This window comes from Anomaloglossus baeobatrachus, chromosome 3 (assembly GCF_048569485.1).
Source record: "Anomaloglossus baeobatrachus isolate aAnoBae1 chromosome 3, aAnoBae1.hap1, whole genome shotgun sequence".
Taxonomy (NCBI): Eukaryota; Metazoa; Chordata; class Amphibia; order Anura; family Aromobatidae; genus Anomaloglossus; species Anomaloglossus baeobatrachus.
This window is the reverse complement of record NC_134355.1, coordinates 3,257,661-3,279,820: the sequence shown is the minus strand read 5'-3', so window position 1 is coordinate 3,279,820 and position 22,160 is coordinate 3,257,661. Positions and strand designations below refer to the sequence as shown.

Here is a 22,160-nt window from a genome sequence, read left to right as displayed (position 1 = left end):
TTACTAATAAAAAGTTATGGATTAAAAAAAAATAAAATAACCAGTGATATCAGACACTACACAGTGCAGATAATGAAAGGCGCTCTTACCACACAACCAGTGATATCAGACACTACACAGTGCAGATAATGAGAGGCGCTCTTACCACATAACCAGTGATATCAGACACTACACAGTGCAGATAGTGAGAGGTGTTCTTACCACACAACCAGTGATATCAGACACTACACAGTGCAGATAGTGAGAGGCGCTCTTACCACATAACCAGTGATATCAGACACTACACAGTGCAGATAGTGAGAGGTGCTCTTACCACACAACCAGTGATATCAGACACTACACAGTGCAGATAGTGAGAGGTGCTCTTACCACACAACCAGTGATATCAGACACTACACAGTGCAGATAGTGAGAGGTGCTCTTACACACAACCAGTGATATCAGACACTACACAGTGCAGATAGTGAGAGGTTCTCTTACCACATAACCAGTGATATCAGACACTACACAGTGCAGATAGTGAGAGGTTCTCTTACCACACAACCAGTGATATCAGACACTACACAGTGCAGATAGTGAGAGGTGCTCTTACACACAACCAGTGATATCAGACACTACACAGTGCAGATAGTGAGAGGTGCTCTTACACACAAGCAGACTAATTACTTACACAAGACCTCCAGTAGAAAACAGCAGCAGGGATGGAGCCGGCACTGGAGGAGCGAGCGCCATAACTGAGGAGTTTTGGGGAGTGTCTGGTAAACTCGCGATCCAGTACGAGAGCCACCAATCGGAGACATTTCTCGATGCTGTAAGCAAAAAGAACTTGTGAAGATCCTGACACCCCGCAGGTGCTCGCAGATGTCAGCCAAAGATTAAACACTCACCCTGCATGAAGAATAATGCCAGGAGCACAGAGGCTGCCAGTGCTGCCCCCACCGCCCTCCAGTACGCCATATACACCTGCAGGGACACAGCGCCTTCCATCTTCTCCTCGTCCCTCACCCCTGCAGCTGGCTCCTCGCCTCTATCCTCTGCGCTCGCGGGACTCACACTGGAATCTAGGATGACAGGCAAAGCGAAGTGACAGCCAAAGTGACAGCTAGCCGGATGTAAGGAGGTAATGTCAGCATCTGCCGAGATCTTCCATCACTGCTCCTTACCCTGCAATAATGGGGGCGCACAGCGGGGGAGACCCTAAAACATAACCACGAGTATGAATGATGGGGAGACTCACCACTCTCTGCACTCTGCCCGGAGGAGGGCGCCAGCACAGGAGACTTCCTCACCCGGGGTAAGATCTCTGCTGGTGGACCTGCAAGGAAATTAGGAATTACAGGAAGTACAGTAACCAGATGTACAGAGGGAGTGGTACCCAGCAGCCACCAGTCCGGAGGGCGGGGCTCTCAAACATGCAGAGGGAGTGGTACTCAGCATCCACCAGTTCGGAGTGCGGGGCACCAGGACATGCAGAGGGTGTGGTACCCAGCAGCCACCAGTCTGGAGGGCGGGGCACCAGGACATGCAGAGGGTGTGGTACCCAGCAGCCACCAGTCCGGAGGGCAGGGCACCAGGACATGCAGAGGGTGTGATACCCAGCAGCCACCAGTCTGGAGGGCTGGGCACCCAGCTGTACAGAGGGTTTGGTACCCAGCAGCCACCAGTCTGGAGGGCGGGGAACCCAGCTGTACAGAGGGTTTGGTACCCAGCAGCCACCAGTCCGGAGGGCGGGGCACTCAGCTGTACAGAGGGTGTGATACCCAGCAGCCACCAGTCCGGAGGGCGGGGCACCCAGCTGTATAGAGGGTGTGATACCCAGCAGCCACCAGTCCGGAGGGCGGGGCACCCAGCTATACAGAGGGTGTGGTACCCAGCAGCCACCAGTCCGGAGGGCTGGGCACCCAGCTGTACAGAGAGTTTGGTACCCAGCAGCCACCAGTCTGGAGGGCGGGGCACTCAACTGTACCGAGGGTGTGGTACCCAGCAGCCACCAGTCCGGAGGGCGGGGCACCCAGCTGTACAGAGGGTGTGGTACCCAGCAGCCACCAGTCTGGAAGGCGGGGCACCCAGCTGTACAGAGGGTGTGGTACCCAGCAGCCACTGTTGAGGATAAGAATTGAGTATAAAAAAAAAAAAGACTTAATTCAGCCATTTCATAGACTCAGATATATAGTTTAGTAGATGTAAACTAACACATATTTATGAATGCTTTTGTTCCTTACTAACATGTATATATGTATATTGCATATTCAGTGTATTTTCCTTAGATACAGTATATACCAGCACATGTAATTTTAAAGATGGCTGCTATATCCTGTCTACACCCAAAGGAGATGATAAACAAAGAAATTCCTGGAGCCTGGACTAACCAATCAGGAAGAGACTATGCAGATCTATATGTCTTGAAGCCCCAACCTGCGATACTTGATTGGACTAAAACTTTTGTTTACACCCTCTGACTTCTCGGTCTAGGGGCTTTGTTTAAGAATAAAGTTCAGTTGCCTCAGTGGCAGTCATGGAGATAGATGTAACTGACTCGTAGTCCGTTATTTAATCTAACGTGCACACATGACAATATAATTTGAAACAGCAGTCAGATCCCGGGAGACCCTTTGAGTTCATCATCATCATCATCGTTTTAACCCTGACAGTTGGCGCCCAACGTGGGGCCACCGAAAAGAGTGAGTCAGATCTTCCACTTTCCGGACGTCTGGGGGCTACTCCACAAGTATCCAGGTGTTGCTCGATATCGAGGACTTGATCACCCTCCGTTCCGCGGTAAGCATCATATACATTGTGTGCTGTTTTACCTGTAGTTCGAGAGACACCTGGCAAAAGGGGGTGGTCACTAGTCCGGAGAATCGTAGTGCACCGGAGACCTAACGGTGTGACTGTCACTCGCCGGTGACCTAGAGAAGGACCCAGCCCCCATAGGTGCTGGGAGTAGGTTTTAAAGGATCTGACTGTCTGTATTTCTGAGTTGTAAACGGGGGGCTTTCAGCTCCGTAGAATGTAAATTCCTCGCTCTGATTTAGTTCTCAAAAAGTTAATTGTCTGTTGCTGTATACAAAGGAGGGGGTGTCACTTATCCATCGCTGTTTAGAGCGAAGAGGCAGACAGCGGGGGTCTGGTAGAGCCCAGGGACATCCCTGCCAGTCTTTCTACTGTAAACAAAGAAAGAAGGGGGGAGTCATACACCAACCAGCTGTTCAAACAAGGACAAAGTCAAGATAGCTCAGCCACATGGCTGCTTGGAGTGAGGAGGAAGGGGGGCTAGTGTGTGGGTGACAGAGAAAGGAATTCTTTAGGAGCAGCCGAAGAGGGAGGAGGGAGACAGAGGGAACTGTTTGCAAGCATGACAGTTCGTTTTGGATTGGAATAGAAACTAGTTGGCTTATGTGTTTTTTAGTATTTTACAATTGTTTGTTTTTTGAACAGAAGTATGAGAACCAGTGTATCCCCCCTGTGTTTACTAATAAACACGCGCCACTGCTTATTAAAAAAAAAAAAAAGCGAGGTGGGGGAAGGGTTCTGGTAATTTAAAGTGGAATTAGCGTATTCCCCTGCGTTTTAGACGCGCGTCACTGTTTGCATTGGATACGCAAACGAGGCGGGAAAGGATTTCATTTTAGTTAAGTTAAAGGTGTTGGAATTAGCGTATTCCCCTGCGTTTTAGATGCGCGTCACTGTTTGCGTTCGATACGCAAACGAGGCGGGAAAGGATTCCGTTGGAGCCGGCCAGTCCAATTAGAGCACTTTGTATACTCTCTGTTCAAAAAAGAAATGTGGTTTTTTTAGTAGGAGCTGAGAACGCTGTCGCCCTAGTTACAAAAAAAAAGAAAAAAAGCGGAAAGATTGTAAAAAAAAATTGTGTAAAATAGTTGGACTACCACTAGATGGCAGGCTGCAACCCATGTACGGAAGTCCATATTAATCTCTAGTGAGTTTATAATGAAGAACAAAGACCCCATTCACTGCCTGTTGCTGTTTCCAGAATCACAAAATGTCTTTCTCTAGCTGTGTCTCATTGTGCTCCTTTAGAAGTCATTATACCTGGTACTAAACAAACCTCTCCTTTCTATACTGGAATGGGAACTGGTTTACAGCCATTAACAGTAACACCCCTGGCTCCGTCCGTAGTTACAGCCACTCCCATTACACCCATGGAGTCCTAATATGGACGTACACCCGGAAGTCAGGTGCCTGGAACTTCCTGTGGCGGCCATCTTGCTACACCCACTGATGGAAGTACACCTTTTCAGCCACGTCTCTCTCAGTGGTTCTTTGTCTAAATCCCGCTTTACACGCTACAATAAATCTTACGATGTGTTGACGGGGTCACATCGTAAGTGACGCACATCCGGCATCGTAAGTATGATTGTAGCGTGTAAAACCTCCGTGCAATTGTGATTGAACGAAAATCCGTTCATCGCATGCACGCCGTTCATTCCTCAAAAAATGAACGTGAGGTTGTTCAATGTTCCCGAGGCAGCACACATCACAGTCTGTGACACCCCGGGAACATTGAACGACAGCTTACCTCCGTCCGCGGCTCCCGCCGACGATGCGGAAGGAAGGAGGTGGGCGGGATGTTTACGTCCCGCTCATCTCCACCCCTCCGCTTCTATTGGCCGGCTGCCGCGTGACGTCGATGTGACGCCGAACGTCCCTCCCACTCCAGGAAGTGGACGTTCGCCGCCCAAATCGAGGTCGTATGGTAGGTAAGTACGTGTGACGGGGGTTAATCGTCTGTGCGGCACGTTCAACAAATTTAATGTGCCGCACATACGATGGGGGCGTTGCAAATCGCATACGATATTGTATGCGAAATTGCAACGTGTAAAGCAGGCTTAAGACTCTTAACCCATCCCCTCTAAACTTTTGTTTTTCCTTTTTAGGGGGGGAGAGGGAAGGAAGTGTGTTCGCTAGTATATATGACTAACACATTTGAATAAGTATAAAACAGTATATTTGTTTACTCAGTGTGAGGCAAATCCCGGGATATGAAGATGAATTATGACTCCAGTCATAATCCCTCATCACTCCCTGGCAGTGCCCCCTCCCTTCTTGTTCTCAGTGTTCCACTTACACCTCCATGGCCATGTCCTGTGATATGGAAATTAGGTGGTGTGGGAACAATGGACACAGGATGACTCCCTGCCGTCACCCTGTAGTAGGAGCTGCTAGCTAGTTAGCAAGGCTATGGAAGTAGCCAGACAGAACGACTCCAGTAAAAAATGGTTCATATCTCGCAAGCCATATTTCCGATAAATATGGCAACCATAAAAATGGTGTCTCCGCATGTGGACGATGCCGGCACCCCCTTTTTATGGGAGCAGGACATTGGGAAATGCCCCAGGCGTGATATCAGCCAATGGGGAACTGGCAGACAGGTCATGAGTCCCCTCGTTCTGTAGCTAAATTCATAACTGTCACAATGAGAGCATTGGCGTCCGCCTACGACGCTCCCAGGCAAAGTTATGGCCCATATTCCATGTTGGGATATTGTCCATAACTCAAGCCAGGGGTGGAGCAGTGCTCCCTGTGAGGTCACGAAGGTAGGAGGGGACCTGGATTTGGCCAGGTTGATAACCCTACTTCGGCCATTTTCCAGCGTTCTTCTGCTCGGGGGCCTGGTTGGGAAAGACCTGTGAGGGAGTTCCTGGAAACCTGGTCTACAGCGCCCCCCTGTGGCCAGACGCAACAAGGTAACTGCTGGAACTGTGTATGCCTGTTTGTAACCCATGCTTTGATTGTAACTGTACTCTGACATATGTATATTCTGTAGATTCCCTATTGTATATATTGTAGTTTCTAGTGTGCTTTAGGCTGATTAAATTATATAATTAATCTTGGGCTGTTCTGTTATCTCGATCTTGAATCCCACGTCTGTGTGTTCGGCTAATAGTTACCGTAAATCGGTTGGTGGCAGCGAATTGTGCCAAGGATTATTGTGGGGAGGCCAGTGAGATTCGGGGAGATTTTATATATTCCGCCCGCGGAGGTCGGGGGAATATATACCTTACTCTCACCGGGGACCCTTCAATAATCGGCATAAGTAGTATAGCGGCCTCCTTGCTTATGGTCGGGCAATTCCATAATTGGCCTGACTATAAGAGGGGCGCTAGAGAGCGCGTCACGTGCTCTGTCTGTCGGTCGGGAGGTATAAAGGAGGGGTGACCCCCACTTGTTACCCCCCGATTGTGACGTACTGGTAGCCAGCGCGGGGGATTTCTGAGTGACCTCCCCCGGTGGTTTGTGACATATTGGTGGCATAGCGGTGGGATCGAGATAATAGTGTGTGTGAGTGTGAGACCCATACTCCCAGACACTAAAGACTGCCTGCAGCAGCTGTGGCTGCTGGGGTCTTCAGACTAGCTCAACACTAGAGTGTCAGAGTGCAGATACTGTAAGGTGTGTGGAGGCATCAGGTGTCAGTTCTGTGTCAGTGACCAAAAGTCTGCAAGAATGGCTGATGGCACCAGGAGCAGAGCTATGCAACTGGCCAATGCTAAGGCAGGAGCCGAAGAGAGGGAGGACGGTGCTGTGGACAGCAATGAGGAGGTTGCCCACGAGTCCTCCAGGAGATCGACGCCAGAAAACCGTTCTGCCGAGGACATTGCGCAACCTGGCACTGCTGGACAAGATGAGGAGGAGCTCACCCAAGGTTCCTCAACGAGCCAGATGCCAGCCCTCCGCTCTGAAAGGGACAGTGAATCGCCTAGCTCTGCAGCGTGCCGCAGATCACCACGTGCCATTCCACCGAGCCTGGGAGGCTCGGATAGCCTTCTTCAAATGGCTATGGCCCTTCTCCAGGCTGGAGACCAGAAGGGCTACAAGGAACTCCTGGCAGAGCGCAGGGCAGAGCGGCACGCAGAGCGTGAGGCTGCGGAGCGAGAGCGGCAGGCAGCGCGTGAAGAGCGAGAGCGACAGGCAGACCGTGACTACCAGCTGCAGCTAGCTCAGCTCCGGCCCTCATCAGCCACATGTGACCTTCGAGACACCAAACTTCCAAAGGTCCGTGTTGAGGACTTCCCAGTGCTGGAGAAGGATGGAGACTTGGACTCTTTCTTGACTGCTTTTGAACGGACTTGCTTGCAGCACCATCTGGACAAGGACCAGTGGGCCAAATACCTGACCCCCCGTTTAAGGGGCAAGGCCCTGGATGTCCTTGGGGACTTGCCTGCTGAGGCAGATCAGGGCTACGACACCATCAAGCGGGCCCTGATCCAACAGTACAACCTCACTCCAGAGTCCTACCGCAAGAAGTTCCGGAGCCTACAGAAGGGACCAAAGGACTCCTGGGCTGACCACCGGCGGGCACTTGCCCGAGCTGCCGACCACTGGACCCAAGGCCTGCAGCTTTCCACCGGACCGGAGATCCTGGACTTGTTCATCACGGAGCAACTCTTGTGGAACTGCCCTGAGGATCTCCGCCAGTTCATCCGAGACCAGAAGCCAAAGGGGTCCACGGCTACAGCTGCCCTTGCCGATGACTACACCAACAACCGGGCCCCTGAGGCCAGGAGAGCGGCCACCAGCAGCACCTGGAGAGGGGGTAAGATGAATTCGGCGACTGCCCCACCTGCCCCTAGACTGCAGGGGGTGTCCCCCTCAACTCCCCTCTCCAGGCCCGTGGCGGAACCAAGACGGTGCCACCAGTGCAACCTACCTGGACACTTCAAGGCCATGTGCCCTCAGCGTCCCAAGGCCCCGGCTCCGTCCCCGTCCCAAGGGCCGCCCAAGGTGTATTGTGTGGGTGGGGGTGGTGGTAGGTCCCTGGACAGCTTCCAACCAGTCACCGTCGGCCGGTCTGTGACCATAGGACTGCGAGACAGCGCCTCGGAGGTGACTCTGGTGCGGCCTGAGATGGTGTCCCCCCAAGACTTGATCCCGGGAAAAACCCTCGCTGTCTCCGGGATTGGAGGCATTGACCCGGCGCTGCCTGTTGCTGACATTTATGTGGACTGGGGCGCAGGGCGGGGGGTGAGGGAGGTGGGGGTAACTGATCGGATCCCTGCAAACGTGCTACTTGGGACAGATTTGGGGCAGATAACCTCCCAGTTTGGGCCCCCCCCAAGGGCTGAACCTTCAGCCCGTACTGACATGACTCCTAACAATGTTAATGTGTTATCTATGAATGATGTAAGGGAGGAGGGAGTGAACTCTGATATTTCTGCTTGCATAGACACCATAGACACACACTCAGCTGCAGCTGTGACAGGGGAGGGGGTCAGAGAAAGGTGTGACAATGCCTCTACAAGTAACCAGCCTGTGAGCTGGGATCTGTTGCCCTCTGCAGGGATAAGCAGAGAGCAGGGTGCTGCAGGGGGAGGACCAGTGTGTGGGGTGGGGGCTACCACAGCAAATGTGGGGTCCCCAGAGATTTCACAGCGGGGTTCTGTTGCTGCAGGAGGGGAACAGGCAGGTGAGATTGGGGCCGGTCCAGGAGCGGAAGTGCTCCCAGGTAAGATCTCGGTGCATGGTTCCCCCACAACCGGGGTGTCAGGAAGCCAGGTAGGTCTGCCTGAACCGGCGACTTGGTCAGGAACGGAGGAGGAGCAGGCACGACCCACGGTCGCAGCGGCTGTGGCCGCTGTCACCCGCAGTGGGAGTGCTGGAAGCCAAGGGGCCTCCCGGAGGTCCGATAGCTCTTCCCCTTCTGACCAAGTGGCAGCCGAGTCAGGTGGAGGCCAGGACACAGGTCCCGGGGTACTGACTGAAGATGTGACAGTCTCGTCGATTCTGGCCACATCTAGTCAGGGGTTTCAGGCAGCGTTAGAAGCTGACGACAGCCTGAAAGCTCTTAAGGAGCAGGCGGCACAGCCTCCCTCGGACTCGGACCCGGAGCGAGTGGTCTGGGACCAAGGACGGCTGTACCGGGCCACGGTCCAGCAGGGTTCACCGGAGGCGTGGCCCAGGGACCGACAGTTGGTGGTACCCTATCCGTTCCGGACGGAGTTGTTGCGGATCGCACATGAGATTCCGATGGCCGGACACCTAGGGATCGCTAAGACCAAGGCCAGGTTAAACCAGCATTTCTACTGGCCAAAAATGGGGGCCGATGTGGCTGCCTACTGCCGTTCGTGTGAAACCTGTCAGAGAGTGGGGAAGGCGGGGCCACGCCCCAAAGCCCCACTAGCATCTCTGCCAATCATCGATGAGCCTTTCAGGAGGGTGGCTGTGGATCTGGTCGGCCCGCTGGCCATCCCCAGCAGCTCCGGGAAACGCTTCATACTGACGGTAGTGGACTATGCCACCCGGTACCCAGAAGCAGTGGCCTTGTCGTCCATTCGGGCTGACAAGGTGGCCACCGCATTGCTGGAGATTTTCTCCCGAGTGGGTTTTCCCCAGGAAATGCTCACTGACCGGGGGACCCAATTCATGTCCCAGCTGATGGAGGCCCTCTGTAAGCAAGTCCAGGTGCGACATCTGGTGGCCAGCCCGTACCATCCACAGACTAATGGCCTGTGCGAGCGGTTCAATGGCACCTTAAAGCAGATGCTTAAGATGTTGGTCGACTCCCATGGGCGTGACTGGGAGCGGTATCTCCCACACCTGTTATTTGCTTACCGGGAGGTTCCACAGGCCTCAACAGGATTCTCACCGTTTGAGCTCCTGTACGGGCGACGTGTGCGGGGCCCCCTGGCTCTGGTGAAAGAGGCTTGGGAAGGGGATTTGGCCACCCCTGGAGTGTCGGTTATCGAGTATGTCATGCGCTTCCGGGACAAAATGCAGGCCTTGACGCAACTGGTACACGACAATATGGCTCAAGCCCAGGCCGATCAGAAGCGTTGGTACGACCAGAACGCTTGTGAGAGGACCTACCAAGTGGGTCAAAAGGTGTGGGTACTGGTCCCCGTACCACAGGACAAGCTTCAGGCAGCCTGGGAAGGCCCATACCTCGTGTACCAGCAGCTCAACCCTGTAACGTACCTGGTCACCCTGGACCCTGCCCGTGGAAGGCGGAAGCCCTTCCATGTGAACATGATGAAGGCACATCATGAGCGGGAGGCATGTGCGCTCCCCGTGTGCAACCTGCCCGAGGAGGGAGAAGCGGAAACCCTCTTGGATATGCTAGCCCAGGTTAGGGCAGGCGGATCCATTGAGGATGTGGAGGTTGGCCACCAGCTCTTGGAGGACCAACGGTCCCAGCTGTGGGCCACCCTACACCCCTTCCAGGGGTTGTTTACCAACCAGCCCGGAAGGACTGACTTGGCTGTCCATCACGTGGACACTGGGGATCATCCCCCGATCCGGCGTTCAGCATATCGGGTCTCCCTGGAGGTGCAGCAACACATGCGCCAGGAGATTGACGAGATGCTGAAGCTGGGGGTGATCCAGGCATCCAACAGCGCTTGGGCCTCGCCTGTAGTCCTCGTCCCTAAGAAGGACCGAACCACTCGGTTCTGCGTGGACTACAGGGGGCTCAATGCTGTCACGGTCGCCGATGCGTACCCAATGCCACGCATCGATGACCTGCTCGATCAGTTGGCCGGGGCTCAGTACCTGACCATCATGGATCTGAGCCGGGGATATTGGCAGATCCCCCTGACTCGCAAGGCCAGGGAACGCTCTGCCTTTATTACCCCATTTGGACTGTACGAGTCCACGGTGATGCCATTCGGGATGAGGAATGCCCCTGCCACTTTCCAGCGGATGGTCAACACCCTGCTCAAGGGACTTGAAGGGTACGCGGCCGCGTACCTGGATGACATTGCCGTCTTCAGTCCCACCTGGGAGGACCACCTAGAGCATCTAGCACAGGTGCTCAGGCGGATCCACCGGGCAGGTTTGACCATCAAGCCGGGAAAGTGTCAGCTGGCCATGAGCGAGGTCCAGTACCTCGGTCACCGGGTAGGCGGGAGAACACTGAAGCCCGAGCCTGAGAAAGTGGAGGCCATCGCATCCTGGCCCACCCCCAGGACCAAGAAGCAGGTGATGTCCTTCTTGGGGACCGCTGGGTACTATAGGAGGTTTGTTCCATGCTATAGTAGCCTGGCAAAGCCCTTGACGGACCTCACCAAGAAGAAGCTGCCCTCTGCAGTCGATTGGACAATGGACTGCGAGACAGCCTTCCGGGCCCTAAAGGACGCCCTGTCCAGCCCGCCCGTGCTACAGGCAGCCGACTTCACGCGGCCGTTTGTAGTACAGACCGACGCCAGTGACTTCGGCCTCGGTGCGGTGCTCAGCCAGGTGGACTCTGCGAGCCAAGAGCACCCAGTCTTGTACCTGAGCAGGAAGCTGTTACCAAGGGAAGTTGCCTATTCCACGATGGAGAAGGAGTGCCTGGCCATAGTGTGGGCCCTGCAGCGTCTGCAACCCTATCTATACGGGCGCCACTTCATCGTGGAGACGGACCACAATCCCCTCAGCTGGTTGCACACCGTCTCTGGGACGAATGGGCGATTGTTGCGATGGAGCCTTGCGCTCCAGCAATACAACTTCACCATTCGCCACAAAAGGGGCCGTGACCACGGTAACGCAGACGGGCTGTCCCGACAAGGAGAGGTCGCGGACGGGCGCACGGGGGAACACCGGAGTGTGCTGCCCCCTAGCGCCCTCAAAAGGGGGGAGGTGTGAGGCAAATCCCGGGATATGAAGATGAATTATGACTCCAGTCATAATCCCTCATCACTCCCTGGCAGTGCCCCCTCCCTTCTTGTTCTCAGTGTTCCACTTACACCTCCATGGCCATGTCCTGTGATATGGAAATTAGGTGGTGTGGGAACAATGGACACAGGATGACTCCCTGCCGTCACCCTGTAGTAGGAGCTGCTAGCTAGTTAGCAAGGCTATGGAAGTAGCCAGACAGAACGACTCCAGTAAAAAATGGTTCATATCTCGCAAGCCATATTTCCGATAAATATGGCAACCATAAAAATGGTGTCTCCGCATGTGGACGATGCCGGCACCCCCTTTTTATGGGAGCAGGACATTGGGAAATGCCCCAGGCGTGATATCAGCCAATGGGGAACTGGCAGACAGGTCATGAGTCCCCTCGTTCTGTAGCTAAATTCATAACTGTCACAATGAGAGCATTGGCGTCCGCCTACGACGCTCCCAGGCAAAGTTATGGCCCATATTCCATGTTGGGATATTGTCCATAACTCAAGCCAGGGGTGGAGCAGTGCTCCCTGTGAGGTCACGAAGGTAGGAGGGGACCTGGATTTGGCCAGGTTGATAACCCTACTTCGGCCATTTTCCAGCGTTCTTCTGCTCGGGGGCCTGGTTGGGAAAGACCTGTGAGGGAGTTCCTGGAAACCTGGTCTACAGCGCCCCCCTGTGGCCAGACGCAACAAGGTAACTGCTGGAACTGTGTATGCCTGTTTGTAACCCATGCTTTGATTGTAACTGTACTCTGACATATGTATATTCTGTAGATTCCCTATTGTATATATTGTAGTTTCTAGTGTGCTTTAGGCTGATTAAATTATATAATTAATCTTGGGCTGTTCTGTTATCTCGATCTTGAATCCCACGTCTGTGTGTTCGGCTAATAGTTACCGTAAATCGGTTGGTGGCAGCGAATTGTGCCAAGGATTATTGTGGGGAGGCCAGTGAGATTCGGGGAGATTTTATATATTCCGCCCGCGGAGGTCGGGGGAATATATACCTTACTCTCACCGGGGACCCTTCAATAATCGGCATAAGTAGTATAGCGGCCTCCTTGCTTATGGTCGGGCAATTCCATAATTGGCCTGACTATAAGAGGGGCGCTAGAGAGCGCGTCACGTGCTCTGTCTGTCGGTCGGGAGGTATAAAGGAGGGGTGACCCCCACTTGTTACCCCCCGATTGTGACGTACTGGTAGCCAGCGCGGGGGATTTCTGAGTGACCCCCCCCGGTGGTTTGTGACACTCAGCTATCCCATAAATGCAAGTTAAAGATAAATAAGTGAAACTTTTACAGGATTGATAAATAGTAAGATATCTATTCACATAAAATCAATTATTCTTTTAGAAGTCCAGTAACATTATATTATAAAATAGAATAGAGGAAGGTAAATATATATCTTTGTACTGTGTTAGTTAATTTAAAACAAAATTTGTAAACGACTTACCCCTACTGATGTTAGGAGCTATTATATCCATTTGTAAGAGCATTGAGCAGTGTGTCCAGAGTTTAAAACAAAAAGATGAAGTTTTTTTTCCTTCTCTCTCTCTGGCTTTTAGTAAGAGATAAGAATGGAATGTGTTTTTTTCCCCAATAGTGACGCAAGTTCTGTTTAAACCTTTAAGTTCAGGATTTCACATTTTTAGTTTCTAGCTAATACCTGAATAATTAAATTAATTTTGCAAGGAAAATTATATTTCTTAAAATATACAAAATCAGGGTTTTTGTTTTTATGGTTATGTTTTTGTTTTGTATTTCTGCATACAAACTGCCAATATTAATTAGTTTCCTTTCTTTTATAGATACAGAATATATATGAACTGTGTTGTAAGGTTTTAAAATTCCCCAGCAATGTATATTGTTGTAAGATATTAGTTATTTTCAGTGTTTGTTCAATTTTAGTTTCTAGTATGTAGCTAATTTATTACCTGCTGTTTTATTTTTTCTTTCAGGGAATACCAGCATAAAAACTCTGAATTTTGTTACATTGGTAAATAAATAATCAATTAAACAAGGGGGGAAGGTAATAATTATATTCTCCAACAGTAGAGGGTGCAGCAGGCATATTAGATAGGTTTTGAAACTGGTTTTCTTACTATGGGGCATATCTGTTAACTGAAATAGGAAAGTCTTGTCTTATATGTTTATTTGTTTATTTATTTAGTATTCTCAGTCATGTCATTAAATGCCTCTCTAGATGGGTAAAACAGGAGTGGGTAAGAGTCTTTAGATGTGTATGTAGGTTGTAGATTTTTTCCTGTTGTCAAATGAACTAGGTATGCTGAAGAGAAAGTCTAGATCTGAGCTGACGGAATCGGATGGAGATGCCCGCACAGGTGCAGCTGACCAAGAATCAGTGAACGGGCCTAGAGTTGAGAGTCTTTCACCAATACCGACCATACTTCTGTCACTCCTTGTGTTCTTAAATCCCTACAGGAACAAGCAAATCAACAAGGAATGGAGTGTGACATGCAGGGAGCCAACTGACTGAGGAAGGTCTGTGGACAAAGGATGGTAAACTTTCTCCGCCGTGAGAGCTCTTCTTAATGATGGCCCAGGTAACCTACGGACTAACATCTGTGTAAGACGGATATCAGTGTGTGCTTTGGTGACACCAGGGTTCAGTACTCAGGTGGGCAGACTCACCCAGTCTTGTAAGACAAGTGCCTAAAACAAAGTGAGGAGGAGAACTGTAAAGAGTCCGCGGAAACACCCTGCACCTGCTCTACCCATTCTTAGAGACTGCAGACTGATTATAGATGTATATCATGAGCACGTTGTATGCAAGTCTGTGCATGTTGTGTAGATTTTTCTCCAGGTTTGGTCAGAGGCATTCCAGTGCAGAAAACAACGTTATTACTGAGAAGCACATGAAGGTGGTATGTAAAAAAAAAATGGGTTTACAAAAAGTGTATATTATTTATTTATAGAAAAGTGGAAACTGGCAAATCGTGAATAAAAATGTATGTTTTGTTTTCTTTTCGTAATAAACAGGTTTTTATGTAAGATGTTTTTTGGTTTAGCACAGGCATGTATAATTTTTATATGATTGATTAAAGAGTGTGAAAATGAGGTGTATTTTCCAATTCCAGATCTTAAATCAGAGCTATTAGCATATGGTCTCCAGTCAGGAGACTGATTGATCCTAAAGGACAAATGAGGAAGAGCCATGAGTCAACACTAGATGAGCCGATCCAACCGCAGAAAAATCTATGGATCCACGCCTCGCATTGCAGAAGGGTTAATCAACCAGAGCTGCACTGAGCATTCTGCTCATACTTATCCTTATCAGAAAACCTGTACAGTCTCAAGACCATTATTGCCAGAACAGTTAGAAGAGAAGACTTAGAGAGCCCTGAGACATGGGAAAGTCCAACTACAAAGGGTGAGGACTCGCTTAGGAGTCCTTGGTCTCAAACCGGTGAAGAAAACCTCTTTCCCCTTTCCGCCCATGCCTCAACGTTCAGTTAGGCAGGTTTTTCCAACAGATCTTTCTACCTCTCTTCCTAAGGGAACACAGTACCCTTAGAATTCAGAAATGGCAGAAATAAGTCTTTAGGGGGGACTGTTGAGGAGAAGAATGGAGTATAAAAAAATACTTAATTCAGCTATTTCATAGACTCAGGTATATACAGTTAGGTCCAGAAATATTTGGACAGTGACACAAGTTTTGTTATTTTAGCTGTTTACAAAAACATGTTCAGAAATACAATTCTATATATAATATGGGCTGAAAGTGCACACTCCCAGCTGCAATATGAGAGTTTTCACATCCAAATCGGAGAAAGGGTTTAGGAATCATAGCTCTGTAATGCATAGCCTCCTCTTTTTCAAGGGACCAAAAGTAATTGGACAAGGGACTCTAAGGGCTGCAATTAACTCTGAAGGCGTCTCCCTCGTTAACCTGTAATCAATGAAGTAGTTAAAAGGTCTGGGGTTGATTACAGGTGTGTGGTTTTGCATTTGGAAGTTGTTGCTGTGACCAGACAACATGCGGTCTAAGGAACTCTCAATTGAGGTGAAGCAGAACATCCTGAGGCTGAAAAAAAAAGAAAAAATCCATCAGAGAGATAGCAGACATGCTTGGAGTAGCAAAATCAACAGTCGGGTACATTCTGAGGAAAAAGGAATTGACTGGTGAGCTTGGGAACTCAAAAAGGCCTGGGCGTCCACGGATGACAACAGTGGTGGATGATCGCCGCATACTTTCTTTGGTGAAGAAGAACCCGTTCACAACATCAACTGAAGTCCAGAACACTCTCAGTGAAGTAGGTGTATCTGTCTCTAAGTCAACAGTAAAGAGAAGACTCCATGAAAGTAAATACAAAGGGTTCACATCTAGATGGATGCAAACCATTCATCAATTCCAAAAATAGACAGGCCAGAGTTAAATTTGCTGAAAAACACCTCATGAAGCCAGCTCAGTTCTGGAAAAGTATTCTATGGACAGATGAGACAAAGATCAACCTGTACCAGAATGATGGGAAGAAAAAAGTTTGGAGAAGAAAGGGAACGGCACATGATCCAAGGCACACCACATCCTCTGTAAAACATGGTGGAGGCAACGTGATGTCATGGGCATGCATGGCTTTCAATGGCACTGGGTCACTTGTGTTTATTGATGACATAACAGCAGACAAGAGTAGCCGGATGAATTCCGAAGTGTACCGGGATATACTTTCAGCCCAGATTCAGCCAAATGCCACAAAGTTGATCGGACGGCGCTTCATAGTACAGATGGACAATGACCCCAAGCATACAGCCAAAGCTACCCAGGAGTTCATGAGTGCAAAAAAGTGGAACATTCTGCAATGGCCAAGTCAATCACCAGATCTTAACCCAATTGAGCATGCATTTCACTTGCTCAAATCCAGACTTAAGACGGAAAGACCCACAAACAAGCAAGACCTGAAGGCTGCGGCTGTAAAGGCCTGGCAAAGCATTAAGAAGGAGGAAACCCAGTGTTTGGTGATGTCCATGGGTTCCAGACTTAAGGCAGTGATTGCCTCCAAAGGATTCGCAACAAAATATTGAAAATAAAAATATTTTGTTTGGGTTTGGTTTATTTGTCCAATTACTTTTGACCTCCTAAAATGTGGAGTGTTTGTAAAGAAATGTGTACAATTCCTACAATTTCTATCAGATATTTTTGTTCAAACCTTAAAATTAAACGTTACAATCTGCACTTGAATTCTGTTGTAGAGGTTTCATTTCAAATCCAATGTGGTGGCATGCAGAGCCCAACTCGCCAAAATTGTGTCACTGTCCAAATATTTCTGGACCTAACTGTAGTTTAGTAGATGTAAACTAACACATATTTATGAATGCTTTTGTTCCTTACTAACATGTATATATGTATATTGCATATTCAGTGTATTTTCCTTAGATACAGTATACACCAGCACATGTAATTTTAAAGATGGCTGCTATATCCTGTCTACACCCAAAGGAGATGATAAGCAAAGAAATTCCTGGAGCCTGGACTAACCAATCAGGAAGAAACTATGCAGATCTATATGTCTTGAAGCCCCGACCTGCGATACTTGATTGGACTAAAACGTTTGTTTACACCCCCTTACTTCTCGGTCTAGGGGCTTTGTTTAAGAATAAAGTTCAGTTGCCTCAGTGGCAGTTATGGAGATAGATGTAACTGACTCATAGTCCGTTATTTAATCTCACGTCCACACAGGACAATATAATTTGAAACAGCAGTCAGATCCCGGGAGACCCTTTGAGTCTCATCATCGTCGTTTTAACTCTGACACCACCAGTCTGGAGGGCGGGGCACCAAGCTGTACAGAGGGTTTCGTACCCAGCAGCCACCAGTCTGGAGGGCGGGGAACCCAAACACATAGAGGGTGTGGTACCCAGCAGCCAACTGTCCAGGGGCGAGGCAGCTGTACAGAGGGTGTGGTGTTGAGGAGAGCCATTGGATCAAATACTTGATTAAGTTCTTGGCAGGGCATTGTTGGAAATGTGTCAATTTCCCTTACATGAGCCAGGTTTTCAGATATAACTAAGATGGCCACCGATAACATCATAGACCCTCAACTCAGCATGGATCCACCAGATGACGACATAGACCCTCCCATCAGCATCACCACGGATCCGTCCAATGACATCATAGATCTGCCTACGATGACGCCCACCAATCAGCTCATGGACTAACACATTGTTCAGCCCACTGACCAATAGACATGTTCAAGTATGCCCACTGTAGGGCTGACCATGCCCCTTTTCCTAGTTTTTACAAGAGCATGTTCTTGGAATAAATCAGTCAGTTCTGGGCCGACCATGGTTGAGGAAAGATGAATATCCGACTGTGTGCCTGATCTTATTATTCAAGCATGCACTCGATCCCACCAATTAGAATCAGGCAGTAGGCTGTTATAATTCAGGGACCGAGGAGGATCAAAAAATGCGGAATCCCAAATGGTAACAGAGTGGCTGGAACCTTAACGGACTGCAGACCTAGTCCTGACACACAACTAGAAGTAGCCGTGGGACGAGCCTACAATGACCTGGTCGTCTCGATACAGCCGGAGAGCTAAATATTTTCACAGATAGAGATATAAGAAAGCTAATCTGCCTTGGAGCAGTCCCCAAAGATAGATAGATAGCCCCCCACATGTAAAGGCTACGGTGATATAGAAAAACACAACACAAAGCCAGAAAAGACAGATTCAGCAAAGGTGAGGCCCAAACTATCTTTATTGGAAAGGACAGGAAGGAGCACTGTCTGCAACTGTAAAAAAACCCCTAATATATACCAGCACTTCTGATATGGAAAAATCCTGAGGTCACACAACCTCTCCCCCACTGTATCAGCACTCTGATGTTACTGGGATCCAAAAACACTAATACAGATGAGGGACTGAATTAATACCAAGCATGAAAAACACAATACCTTGCAGAATCATGGAGCTAAGTATATAGACACTCCCAGCAGGGAATGATCCCATTCCACCAAGAACTCCACACAGGCAAAATAGGAATCAAGCCTTAGTATCGAAGCAGAAAAAAGCAACAAGAAAGTGGAAAACAAAACAGTAGAGGTACAAAGACCACTTATCTGAGAGGAGTTCTGGTAGTGAGCAGAGCTGGTTACAGAATGTCCTTAACACACAGGACACTATTGAGCACCGGCAAGTAACAAGAGAAAATTACTCAGTTAAATAGCCCAATCTGACCCTGATTGCCAGTCCTCCCCAGGTGTGTGGCTTTCATTCCACACATCAACTGCACCGTCAGCACTGAGCACAAGAGGGAGCACCAAACTGGAAAACGTATTCACAACAGTAGGCAATAAGAGTAAACCCTGGTTAAATGTTCATCCTAACAAATTGGTGCCCAACGTGGGGCCAGCTTAGGAGAAACCCTAAAATCTTAAGGATCAGCAATTGGAATGGCAGGATGAGCTACACACCTTGAGACAAGAATTTGATCACCTCCTAACCCAGAGCACGGTACGTCTGCTGATTTTCATAATCTGTAGTGTTATGAACCGGAACCATGGAAGGTCATAATGTATCATTGGCAACTAATCTGGCCGCCATCCCCTTACTAACCACCAACACTTGAAGTAGCTAAGGAGTGAACTAACATCCTATGCACCGCGAACACAGACGGAGAAACTAGCTATCCTAAAGGAAGGATGGATGAATAACTTTCTGCCTCAGAGTAGACTCCCAAAGGTATAGCAAGCCCCCTACATTCAAAGACTACGGTGATATAGGAAAATACCATACACAGATGGAGGATAGGATTAGCAAAGGTGAGGCCCCACTAACTAAATAGGAAAGGATAGGAAAGGAGCTGATGGTGGCCAGAGAAAAACCCTACAAAAATCCAAATACCTGATAGTACAAAAAGGTCCTCAGATCGCACGATCTGTACTCCGTCCTATATCAGGTGCTCTTGTCAAACCAATGAACAGAAAAACAGGAACAATTACAAATTCAAGAAGAAACAAACACTTGGACTTATAGGAGCAAAACTCCAAACAAAGCTGCAGGGAGCTTCCCAGCTAAGCAACAAAGAGGGAAGATTCCTGCATGCAAATAAACTGACAATAACCACAGCAAATGACAAACTCAGATAAGAACAAAAGGACCAAACAACTAAGAAAGAACCAAGCACTTATCTGGAGTAGATGTGGTCAGAAGCAAGATGAAAAGGTAGGTGAGCTACAGGACAATGATAACCGTCTCAGACTGCCAGGAGGCCAAGGCTTAAATAGGCAGGGCGTTAGCAATGGAAACGCCCATTGCTCAAGAACACCTGGTCTCTGTGAAAACCATTCCTGGCCACAAGAGGGAGCCTCACAGCAGCAACAGCATAACTGACATTCACAACACTGCAGTCTTTTCTTGTGCCTCTTGGGGTGTGCTGCACTGATTGCCTGACAGTGTTTGGTTTTCGTGATATCTGTGACGGCAGAAGGGTCTCTCCGCTGCTGGCCATTTTGATTACGGAAGAACCGTCATGTGTTCAGTTGCCTGCTGCCTGTTATGTGTTGTCTAGAGGGGAGATTGACTGGTAGTTAGGAGAGCAAGTGGGTTTTTGAGCATCGTCTGGAAACGTAAAGGATATTGTCTGTAGTACAGTTTACGGTTGTCACCTGTGGTACAGTTTATGGTTCTGTGAGGAAATACGTGGGACTGCTGGTACGTGGTAATCTTGGGGCCTAGCGCAGTTTAGCGTGGAATGGCTGGTACGGATACCATTGGGGAATAGCGTTTAAGTTGCGTGGTGTGGCTGGTACGTGGTAGTCTTGGGGCCTAACACTGGACGTGAAGTGGCTGGTACAGATACCATTGGGATTTAGCGCAAGCTTGGGTGATATAATTGGTATGAGGTGTCTTGGGGTCTAGAAAGAGCGCTGGACGTGAATTGGTACGGGCACCTTGTAGCCAGGGTGACATCATTGGTGTCTTTGTGAATTACAGACCATGTAGGAACTGGGCAGGGACACTGTGACGAGGCGCCTGCTGCAGACTTAACAAAACTTTACTTAGTGTTCAAATTGTGAGTCATCTCCCCTGACTTTTTGTTTGTTGGTGTTTTTTATCTTGGTCTGCATAGAAAAAGATAAATTGATGTAATTGTGTCGTATTGGCACTAGCCAAATTCAGATGGCAAATTAGAAAGTCATCTTAATCAATGTAATAAGCTTAGTAATGTGGAATGGCAGAAGGGGGAGGTTACAGTGTTTGAGTTTGAGTTTCTCTTCCCTCTGTTTCCTATACTATCTACCTTTTATGTATTACCCAAGATACATAAGGGTTTGGATCCTCTCAGGGGACGTCCCATTGTATCGGGAGTGGGTGGTCTCACTGAGAAGTTAAGTATATATGTTGACAGGATACTGCGTCCATTTGTAGTATCCCTTAACTCTTTTTTGGGTGACACCACTGAGTTCCTGAGGAAAATTGATGATGTCTTTCTTGAGGAGGGCATGACCCTCTGTAGTATTGATGTTGAGACACTCTATTCCTCGATCCCGCATGATATGGGGATAGAGGCGGTGAAGTACTACCTGAATTCGAGAGGGAATCATCTGTCTGCACATAATGAGTTTGTGATTCAGGCTCTTCGGTTTTGTCTGACAAGGAATGTATTTTCTTTTGGGGGGAAGTACTTCCACCAGCTCAGAGGTACTGCGATGGGGAGTTGTTGTGCCCCATCGTATGCAAACCTTTTTCTGGGCTGGTGGGAGGAAACCACGGTGTTTGGAGGTAACCTTGACACGGAGGATGTTGTTTTGTGGGTCAGGTTTATCGACGACATCTTCCTGATTTGGAAGGGTCGTGAGGATGGTTTCAGGGACTTTGTGGGTTCTCTGAATAATAACAACATGGGCCTTAAATTCACTTTTGAGATGCATCCCAACAGGCTGGCTTTTTTGGATGTCTTGGTAGAAAGGGGACCAGAGGGTAAGCTAATGACAAGTACGTACAGGAAGGAAACATCATCCAACTCATTGTTACGATGGGAGAGTGCGCACCCCAGGTCTCATAAAAAGGGCATCCCAAGGGGCCAGTTCTTAAGGATGAGGCGCAACTGCTCTAGTGACGAGGCCTTTAAAGCACAGGCTGAGGATCTAATAAAGCGGTTGGATGAGAGAGGCTACCCTAAAAAGGAGGTTGAGAGAGCTTTTAAATCGGTTTGTAAGATGGACCGTACAGAGATTCTTAATCCAAGACCCAAGAGCAAAGAGCTGAATGAGCCGTTGAGGTATATCACCACATTTGACAATGGGGCAACTGGCCTACGTGAGATTCTCTGTAAGCATTGGCCGATCCTGAAAATGGACCCAATTGTGGGTAAATACATATCGGATCATCCTTCTATAACATATAGGAAGGCGAGATCCTTGAAGGACAGATTGGTCCATAGCTTTTTCAAGGAGGACAGACCACCATGGTTGACCTGTGGGGTTAGAGGTTGTTTTAAGTGTCATAATTGTAAGAACTGTTTCCTCGTGGAAGAGGGTAAGACTTTTCGTAGTCGGTTCAATGATAGGACATTTGAGATTAGGTCACT

At 49.0% G+C, this 22,160-nt stretch overlaps 1 protein-coding gene across 1 annotated transcript in view; it reads right to left on the bottom strand.

Annotated features, from left to right (window-relative positions):
• ABCC10 (ATP binding cassette subfamily C member 10) overlaps positions 1 to 22,160 on the bottom strand; it is an 89,672-nt gene that overhangs the window by 9,110 nt on the left and 58,402 nt on the right. Inside the window, exons 11-13 of the mRNA XM_075338947.1 lie at positions 1,238 to 1,315; positions 888 to 1,061; positions 671 to 809 (exon numbers count right to left, since the gene is read on the bottom strand). Coding sequence (XP_075195062.1) covers positions 671 to 809; positions 888 to 1,061; positions 1,238 to 1,315 — 391 coding nt within the window. The remainder of the gene's footprint in view (positions 1 to 670; positions 810 to 887; positions 1,062 to 1,237; positions 1,316 to 22,160) is intronic.